The sequence below is a fragment of the Nematolebias whitei genome, chromosome 6 (genome assembly GCF_014905685.2).
Source record: "Nematolebias whitei isolate Nwh7 chromosome 6, NemWhi1, whole genome shotgun sequence".
In the NCBI taxonomy this organism is placed as follows: Eukaryota; Metazoa; Chordata; class Actinopteri; order Cyprinodontiformes; family Rivulidae; genus Nematolebias; species Nematolebias whitei.
In genome coordinates, this window is record NC_056503.1 from 44168118 (window position 1) to 44178555 (window position 10438).

At 41.9% G+C, this 10438-nt stretch overlaps 1 protein-coding gene across 3 annotated transcripts in view; it reads left to right on the top strand.

Annotated features, from left to right (window-relative positions):
- The window catches only part of aplp2 (amyloid beta (A4) precursor-like protein 2), an 88132-nt gene that overhangs the window by 37661 nt on the left and 40033 nt on the right, over positions 1–10438 (top strand). For all 3 annotated transcript variants that reach the window (XM_037677642.1, XM_037677645.1, XM_037677644.1), the window contains exons 2-3: positions 3503–3676; positions 9163–9292. In XM_037677642.1, the coding sequence (XP_037533570.1) occupies positions 3503–3676; positions 9163–9292 (304 nt within the window). The remainder of the gene's footprint in view (positions 1–3502; positions 3677–9162; positions 9293–10438) is intronic.

Genomic DNA, 10438 nt, shown 5'->3' on the forward strand with positions numbered 1-10438 from the left:
CCCCCCCCCCCCCCCCCTTTAATGGCAGCAGGCAGTAATTAAGTTTTAATCTGATCCAGGCTTCTTGAATAGTTTCTGAATATATATATTTTTTAATGCAACAAACCCGGTTGTTCTTCAGAATCGTCCTCAGACAAAGTCAGAGAGGAGCTTTTGGGTGAACGTGCAACCTGACCAGACTTGTGGCGTTCATCCTTCCTGTTTGCCGTGGGCGTGGCGCCATGATTCAGTGGAACGCGTTCCTTCCTGTGTGAGCGAGTAGAGCAATGGACAATCTGACGGGAAGTGAGACGTATTCCTATAAACCCTCTCGTTGTGTTCTTATCAACCGCTGCGAAAGGCGGGGCGATAATGTTTTGTCTGTACAACTATAAATGTCTCGAAAAGTACAGAAAACTTTTGGGTGGTAGTCATTAGATATACATGTAGAGCAGATAAACCTTCAGTCATTCCAAATCAAGATGGCTTCCACAACCGATCTAATTAACACAAAAATAATAACAACTTGGTCATTTTCACAAATAATAAACAAACCACACTCCCAAGTGCTAACAAATTATAAATTAATAGATTTATTTTGTCATTTCCCAACAAGTTGAGGTTAGTCTAAAACGCTGGCTTTAATTGTCCCTCGTCGCAGACGAAAAGGGGATTTGGAAATATCCTCCGTCCACACGTGCATGTCGTGACTGTAGGCCGGTCGCAATAAACAATAAATCAATTAATCGCATGATGAATGAAAATTATCAACCTCGTGTTCATTTATCGGCGTTATCGTTTGTGTCTCTCTCTCTCTACTGAAGACACTGGATGACAAAAGGCTCAACTCCGGTGCTCTTCACTGATCCCTCCCTTCCTCTTTTCTCTTTAAAATCTGTTTTAACCGTCCAAAATCACGTTTTTGAATCGTTAAAAGCGGCTAAGCTGAGAAGCTAAGCTATGAGCTAAGCTAGAAAGCTTACCTTGGGGAAAAAACCTCCGTCAGAGTTCCAAAATTCACGGTTGAAAGTCGTGCCTTCGTCTAAAAAGCTGTTTTTCTCTGTAAAAGAAGCTGAGAACTAGGGATGTGCGATATGGCATAAAATTCGTATCACGATATGTATTGTGAAGGGTGCCGATAACAATATATATCACGATATAATTTGGTATAAAACTTGCAATAGGAATGAAAAAAGCATAGGGTGTCATTTTGTCATCATTTATTTTGAAAACTGCTATATCACAAAATAATCTCAATTAAGACAATTCCACTACTAGGTCCAGAAAGTTTTTAAATAATAAACAAATCAACTTCTTTCTTGTAGTGCAAAACAGTGCAAAAGAGCATGCATCAGGAGATGTCAAATGTAGTTTTAGCCATGTTTTAAACTAAAAATATATTGTTAGTTCTTAGCAGTTTCCAGTATTCTCACTTAAGAAATGAACAGCAACAGAGCAGCATTTTACACTGAAATACTTCACCCTCCAACCCTCTAGTGGGCGTCTCCTTCCGCTTTAAGGAGAACTGACACAAAATGGCGACCAGTTTCCTCTGTGGCTTTGACCAGAGGGTCTCGCAGTAAAATCACACAACACAGCGTTCTTTTACAGATCAGAGAGCAGGTTCAACCCTTTTTTGTTGTTATTGCTCAAATGCACGCTCTAAAGCTGACCAACAAAACTTGGATGAATTAAAAAAAAAAAACTTTTGACGAAACGCATCGTTTTGCGCATTCGTCCGAATACGAGTATGGCACGCGGCCGTAGTTAGCTTGTAGCTTCGCTACGTAGCTTTCGAAGAAAGGACTTTAACACCACTTACGCACAGTTTTCAACTAAAAAAAAGTAACGATTAAATCTGACAACTCTTATTTTACATCGAAACAGCATTACTGCGGTTAGCTGGTAGAAGACAGATCTCTATCGTAGACTAAATGTCTATCGTTTCTACCATGTATCGTATATATTGCGCATTCCTACTGAGAACTTGTTTACTGATTTCTGCCAATTTGAGAACCGAAGAAAGGAAGGAGAGACAGCCCATGTCACGTCAAAGGGCCTGCCTCCCATTTTTCTTAGAGATACGCTGCTTGCTCCCTCACTATCCATCCTTCGGTTCAAACAGCCCTATACTGCCATCCAGTGGTCAAAAAAGTACTACACACACAAATTAACCACCATTTCTTCTTCAATTTGACAATAATTACTAATTATTGTCAAATTTCAAACAATATTATCATTTATCGTAATTGCCCAGCAAAGTTTGTTATCGTGACAGGCCTACGTGAATGTGACAAATTGAAAAAATAAGTGAGGTACCGACTTCTGTGTTGGTGTGTGGGTTCATCCAAGTGTAAGAACGGTTCCTTTTCAAAATCGGATTGCCGTGTCAAAATCCAAGATGGCCACTGTCATATAAATGTAAACCTCGTGAGCTGGATAACTTGAAAAATAAACAATGGGTCAACTTCCTTTATGGCGTGTGGCTGCATTAAGGCAAAAGTCGGGTTCCTTTTGAAAATAGGGTTTCCACTTCAAAATCAAAGATGGCCGCTGCCATATACGTATACTGGGTACTGTATATGTAAACTGGCCATCCCTATCATTTGATGACACTATGCTTTTTAGTTTTTTTTAAATTTATGAATTGGGGTGGCCCTTGGGGTGGCTGATGAGTAATCTATACTGACTGAGGCCACCATTCTCCACCCCCTGGCTCTGCCGTTGCACCTGGTGGTGGATACAGCCACCTCGGACAAGCAAAATCCAATAACATAAAAACCTTTGTTCTTCTACACTCTGACTCCTGCGCAGTTGAACATATTGCACCAAAAACATTAAGGTTGCATTCACTGTTCGTTTCCAGCTCAGAAAAACTCATCTCAAAAACTATGAACATTCACTATTCAGCGACGGGGAACATCGGCGCATCGCTTGTACTGCTTGTTAATGCTAGGTCTTTACTGTCTTGTGGTTTTGTGAGTTCGTATCCAGCTTCCTTGTTTATCTTGAAAAGTAAATGATGTGTCCTTTGTGAGGAGGCGTTTGTCCCGGGAGGTCCAAACGAGCAGAGCTGTGGTCTGAAAGGGAACGTCCTGTTTGCTGAAGCATGACACACTGCAGCTTGTTGTTCCCTTCACTCCTGCTGTGTGTGCAGTAATTCAGCCAACACCAGACCAAAAGGAAAAGAAGCACCAGTTCAATCAAAGCTCCGCTCGTTTCAACATAAAACTCGTTAATTTGTCCGCTGTCTGGGCCCGTCTCGCAGCACCGCGGCGCAGTAAACGTGCGGTGCTGAGGTCGCTCCGTCATGTCTGGTGGAGTTATCCACGGCAGCACATGAGCTGGATCTGCTTTATGTGGCCTGACTCGGCAGCACAAAAGGCTGCTTATTGGAAGAAGCGTGCAGAGCCGCCTCACGTCTGTCGGGCAGAATATTTCACGGCTTTTATTGGATTTACAGCGACTGAGTGCATCAGCCCTCATCTCTCCTTCTTTAATCCTCTCCTCTGTGCTTCTGCAGGCGCTAGCTGCCAACGCCGGCACCGGCTTCGCTGTGGCCGAGCCACAGGTGGCCATGTTCTGTGGGAAGCTCAACATGCACGTCAACATTCAGACCGGCCGCTGGGAGCCCGACCCGTCCGGAACCCAAAGCTGTGTAGGAACCAAAGAGGGCGTGCTGCAGTACTGCCAGGAGGTGAGTCACCGCCACACGAACGCCTCACCATCCTGTTGATGTCACGGAGGTGTTGAAATGTAGCAGCTCCGTGAAGGAAGTGACAGCGTGGGTCGGCGTCATTAATACAGTCATGTGACTTCACACTGGGTGTTAGAATTTAAATTTAATATATTGATTTATATTAGAAACATCACGTTTAAGTCAACCAGTAGGTCTGTTTAAACAGGCTGGTCATATTTCCTTCTTTTCTAGAGTTAGTGTTCACATCAAACAGCTGATGTTGTTGTAATCGTAGACATTAATAATATGAAGCTTTATTATCTTCAGTCGGCGACTGTCTTCATGCACGGCCCCGAATGAGACGAGTCAAAGTGAATTAGATGAGATATGAGATGAAACCGCACACAAGATGTAGGTGATGTAAAAGATGAAAGTAGATGAGATATGATTTAGTAGAAAATATGGTGCAATATGGGAAAATATAATATAAATTATGATACAAAAGGGGAGTGGTGGCACGGAGGTTAGAGAAGGTGGACCTGTGATCGGTAGGTCGCCGATTGAACTCCTCGTACCGACATCAAAATGTGGGTGGGAAAGGTGAAGCACCCACACCTGCCTCCACTCTCATTTGCCCCCACTCTGAGCCCATGAGCAAGGCTCTCAACCCCCACCATCTGCTCCCCTGGGCGCCCTAGATGTCAGCTCCACACAGAGGGCTGTGGTAGCTCGGTGGTCTGTGGCTGCATCAGGAAGGACATCTGGCGTCAAAACAATCGGCAAGTCTTCGTGCGAGTTAGTTCGCTGTGTCAACCCCTGAAGAAGGGAGCAGCTGAAAAAAGAAGATAAATTATGATACAGTACCTAATACATGGCCTTGCATACTACCGTATTTTTTGGCCTGTAAGTCGCGTTTTTTTGCATAATTTAAAGCCCTGCGACTTATAGGCCGAAGCGACGTATTTATGGCTTTTTTCCATATTTATAAACCAATTGTTGGCTGAGATATGATCATTCGTTCCGACTGAAAAAAAATGTAGCAGTACCATTTTCAGCCACTAGATGGCAGCAGAGTAGCAGTATGGCATGCCATTGTATCATGTAATAGGTAAACATGGCTCTAATGACAAATTCAAAAAAGTTCGAGACAAAAACAATTGTACTTTATTTATTATACTTTATTGTTTTTGTCTTGAACTTTTTTTGAATTTACCATGTCCTGGATGACTGAGAATCTTCACCAGATATTAATGACACAATCGGTTTGCCATAGTCCCCCCACCTTCGTTCTGCTCGCTGCTTGGAGCAAGTCAAACCAGCTGCACCGCTCCGGCGAAATGCAGCTAATTTGACCGTTAAAGTGCATTTATTACGTAAAAGTTCAACTGAGACGCATCTTTGCTATAATATTGAGCAAACAAATAAATATTTTTAGGTGCTTTTCTTGTTAAACTTCGAAGAAACGAGCAGCGTTCCTCCTTCCTTTTTTTCCTCCCTCTGTGCTCCCGGAACACCGAGGCGGCGAATACTTTTGAAATTCAGCTGAGTTGACCGTTAAAGTCCTTTTCTATTAAGCAATCGTTAGACTGAGACACACTTTTGCTATAATTTCGAGCAAACAAATAATTGTTAAGTGTTAATCTTGTTAAATTCTTGTTAAAGTCCTCCCGTGCACGCTCCAGCGGCCGCCATTTGGCAACCCATCGATTTTTGGCGCAACACTGGTCCACATTTCCGGGTTGTCAGCGGTGACGTATAATAGATGTGACGTATACGGCGAAGCGACACATTTATGGATTTTTCCACTTTTTTAGACAAATTTTGACGATGCGACTTACAGGGCGGTGCGACGGGTACAGCAGAAAACATGGTGTTGATGTTACGGCACAAATGATCTAATTATAAAATTAAAATCATATTGTTGTGAAATGTTTTTGTTGTTGTTGCCATCTGCTATCATCCCCCTGTTTCAGTTTGTTGTTCGACCTGTAGACTTGTCATTTTTTCCTCATTCGTGTGGAAACCCCAGAGAGCAACGCTCGGAGCAGGAAAATCTAATTTTCAAGATTGAAATATTTTTATTAGCGAGCTGTGTGCAGATTATTATTCCTCACAAAGAAGACTCGTTTTGTTTCAAGTCAATCTTTTGTGCAGAACCTGTTAGACAGTTCTGTAGATAATACCACGCACACGACCCCTGCCAGGCCGTGCTGCAGGACAACATATTTGATTATTTTCTGTCTTTCTACGAATGTTTTTCCACTCCGACGTGGAATGACTGCTGTGGTTTACTGTGGAAGAAGAAGAGCTGCCCAGTTGCACGGAGCCGTCCTCAAATGTTTCACTTCCATTTTCTTCGTGACATTTTGTTGGCATTTTGGGAGAAGTGCAAACCTGTGTGCTCTTTCACAGCCGAGCAGATGGCATCTAGTCAGTATAAAGCTTGGATTAAAGGATCTCATTGAAGCTCCACTCATCCCTCCCGAAGAGGAAGCACAGATAAAAAAAACGCCCGTGTCGCTTTCAAACAGGAGGAACCATTTTGCAGTTCTTACTGGAGGTAGTTCCTCTTCTTTTATGTTCTTACGCAGCCGGAGCTGTGGCTGGTTGTGATTTGTTCAACCGCTTTTATTGGGTTTCTATTAGTTCCTGCTGCAAACTAGATTTCTCTTTTACAAACGCTGATGTAATTGTTAGTGAAAGTCTCTTATTTACAAACACTTTAGTGCCATAAACACGTTTCAGAAGCTTCTTGTCCTAAAAAAAAGAAAAAAGATTTGCATATAAAAACATTTTAGTCACAATAGTCTCAGGTGAATGGGTGAATGATGTGCACATTAAAGGGATGGAAATGGGGTTCTGTTGAAAGGGCATTATCAGTTAATATCTTACCTGTAGCAGGTAACTTTTTGAACACTGTTAATTTGGAGAAATTGAGCTTAATTGGAGAAACAGTTAAAAAAATAAGGTGTAAATGCTGAGCTCTGAATGAATTTGTTTCATTTTGCTGAAGAAGCGGAAAGTAGATTGAAGGCTAAATGTAGCAAAACATTAGCTAAAAGTAAGCTTTATGTATTAAAAGCACTGTGTAAAAGCTAAAAGAAGCTAAAATCTAGATGAAAATGTTAAAATATTGGCAAAACCTAAAAGATGAAAATTCCTAAATAAAAAGCAAAATGCTAGCAAAAAGCCCAAACTAATAAAATGCTAGCCGAAAATAGCAAAATTACAAAACTTAAACGTAGCAAATTGCTTAACAACAAGAAAAACGCTAGCTAAAAAAATTAGAAATACGCTGGCTTCAAGCTAATAAAAGCAGAAATCTAACTATAAGTGGTAAAACGTCAAAACTTAAACTGGCAAATTGCTAACTAAAAAAATTAAAATGCTAGCTAAAGACTGAAAGTTGAAATAGCTTGCCAAATACTAAAAGTAACAAAAAGTTGGCTAAAAGTTTAAAGCAGCAAGTTAGCTAAAGGGAAATTGTTTGCTAAATTTAGTAGAAAGTTTGTTTTAACCAAAACTTACATTAACAGAGTTAACATTAGGAGTGTTAGCATTATTAATAGTGGAATTAGCATTAGCTTTAATAGGAATAGCATTAGCAGTAGTAGTCTTAGCATTAGTAATAGAAGAATTAGTATAAGTAGTATTAGCATTAGAAATAGTATATTTTAAGGCAGGTTAAACTGTTTATCAGCCTTTAAGCTTGGTTTTGTATTTTGTTTTAGTTTTCCGAGCCTATGTTAGGTCAGTAAATGCAACGCAGCCATCTGGACAATATAGATCGTGAGACATTTCGGTTAAGTGCCAGTTGTATGATTTCGGTTCTCATGGCTCACTGCATGGACATTGCTAAACGCTGTCTGCGCCGGAGTTAGAGACTGAAACTACCCAGTGTTGGAGTCAGAACAACTCAGCTGCCATTGTAACTTACCTGTTACCTGAGGAAGTAACGTTTATGAACGAGATCCTTTTCTTTGTCGTGTATTTTCACGTACCTGCAAACCTCCATCGCCGCACCGGAAGCAAAAGCACAGCAGTATTAGCAGTAGTATCATTAAAAGTAGTAGCATTAGCAGTAGTAGCATTAGAAGTATTATTAATAGCCATTGTATCATTAAAGTAATAGTTTTAGAACTACTGTAGTCCCTCACTTATCGTGGGGGTTATGCTCCAGACACACCACAGTAGGTGAAAATCTGCGAAGAAGGGACATTATATTTATTTTAGTATTTATATATATATATTAAGGCTTTATTATCCCTTCCCACACTATTGCAATGTTCCTAACAATGTTCTAAACTCTCTAAATGCTCTAAAAGAGCACAGCAAAAGAGAGCAGACAGACTGATGCTACGGTTACTGAGCCAATCCCGGGGGCAGACTGGCCATCAGGAGCACCAAGACATTTCCCGGTGGCCTGGCCCACTCAATGACCACTGAGGGGGATTAAAGGCTCAGTTCTGGTCGTGCTTTCTTTTTCCGAGGCTGCATAACAGCCTCGAAAAAAGAAAGGAGGGGATGGGGAGGGGGAGGGTGTCTATCTACCTGAGTGAGCCGCACGAGCGGCATGGATTGTTTATTCAAAATAATCAAGTGTGACCCAAACCGAGCCTTTAGTCCCCCTCGGTGATCACTGAGTGGGCCAGGTCACCGGGAAATGTCCCTGTGCTCCCGATGGCCAGTCAGCCACTCAGCACAATGCTCTGGTTGGTCATTTTACATCAGTCAGCCATCGAGTGTTGTGTACAATCTTCTGTTGAAAACCCGCGAAAGAGTGAGTCCGCGAAAGTCGAACCTCGAAGTATCGATGGACTACTGTATTAGTTTTTGAAGTAGTGGTATTAGCAGTAATAGCATTAGCAATAGTAGCATTACAAGTAGTAAGCAGTAATAATATTTAAAATGGCTTGAAAAAATATAAAAGTTACAAAATCGACAAGTCAGAACACCCCGTCAAAACAAGCTGAACATCTTCATATGTGATCAGTAAAATAGCACAATGTAAAAATTCAAAAAGCGTTAGACGCCAAATAAAATGTACGGAGGACGAAACTCCAGGAAAACAATGCGGGGCCAAGACTAAAGTGATCGCCACTGTCTTAACATGGCTTCAACCTTTGCAAAAATTATCACGATTCCTGCAAAGGCTATTTAACAAACATTTATTTCATTGTAAATCTCACATTACACAATTATTCAAAAAGATAAAAAAAGATATTCCTGCTAGGAGTGCTAACGGTTGCTGCTTATGTCTCTATATTTACTTGCAAGTAATCATATATTTCTACATAAATATTTGCGCAAAATTAACTCTACAAGAATTAAACTATATTTCTACAAACTGAGGTGACCTTAACGGCTTTAAGTGACGTCTGACTGACCGTCAAAGTTACTTATCTGCAGTTGGAACGAGAGAAAAAGATCGGACAGAGGTCTGTTTTCCAGCTATTATTATTTCTTCATGGAGTCTTTCTTCCTTCTTCTTTTCCTTTCGACAGATGTATCCAGAGCTCCAGATCACAAACGTGGTGGAAGCCGACCATCCAATCCGCATTGAGAACTGGTGCAAGAAGGAGAGGAAGGTGTGCAAAGGGCACGCTCACATTGTGGTGCCTTACAAATGCTTAGGTAAGCTTTTATAAGAGTTATGAGTCTGAAGAAACCACTTAGAGGATCTCAAATCAGCGCTTCTCCTTCTCCCCTCTTCTCCCTGATTTAGCCTTTTCTTCGGTGCAGCGAGACAAGAGTTTATGAGTCATCTTAGCCTTTGGCAGAGGTGACACGGAGTGATATTGGAATTCGATTCACTTGACTAATTCTGGCCTTTAGCCGCAGATTGAGCAGATCCAGACTGGATGGGAGCTAATGTCTCTCAGAACAAATGGCTACCAGGGGAGGAGGAGGAGGATGGGAGGTTTTATTGCTGGGGAGGCTTGTTGAGCAATAAAGCACAATCGTATTTGCCCCCTCGGACAGCGGTCATAAACTCCCCCAGACTCACAGGGTCAACAGCAGAGGAGGTCTGCGAGGTGGCCGGCTTTATTACATCTCATTCCTCAGTTTTCCTCGCACTGTCACAAACGCCTCCCCTCCTCCTCTGTTCCCCTCAGCTCCGCTGTAATCTGCGGTGGCAACATGGCCGCACTGTGCTTCATGAAATGCCACGTTCAGCCTCAGAGTTGGCCTCTGATGCACAGAAACTCGGCTCTGCTCCCTCTGAGGACTGTGAAAACCAGAGGAATGGAGTGGCTGTACGAGTATCGGACCGCTTTGTTTGGCCAAAAGCCTCTTTCTGATCAAGATGTGCCACTTTTTGGGACCAAATTTTAAAACGGCCATTAGCAGTTGCACTGGAGTGTGAAATGGGCGACGCTTTGAGAATGTTTTTTGTTTTTTTTGGCACACACTGAGAAGAGGAGGTTTTGGGGGAGATTAATTGGCGAGCAAACACTGCGCATCGAGTGAGCGAGCCGAGATGGAAAAACAGATGAGAGGCATTCACAGACATAATCGTTTCCCAAAATGTATTTTGTCCCATAAATCCTTTATCTTAAAGCTTAAGTGCCATTGGAAAGTCCTTGGAGCTTTTACGGTCGTCCAGTATGTTCCACACACTGCCAAAGGCAGGAGGCGATAATGTCTCTGTTCGCCTGTGTTAGCGAGGTTGGCTAAAACTGTTATTGAGGTTACCAATTACATTTAGCTAGGTTAAATGATACTGTTAGCGGGGTTAGCTAAGACTGTTAGCAATGTTACTAATTACTGTTAGCTAGG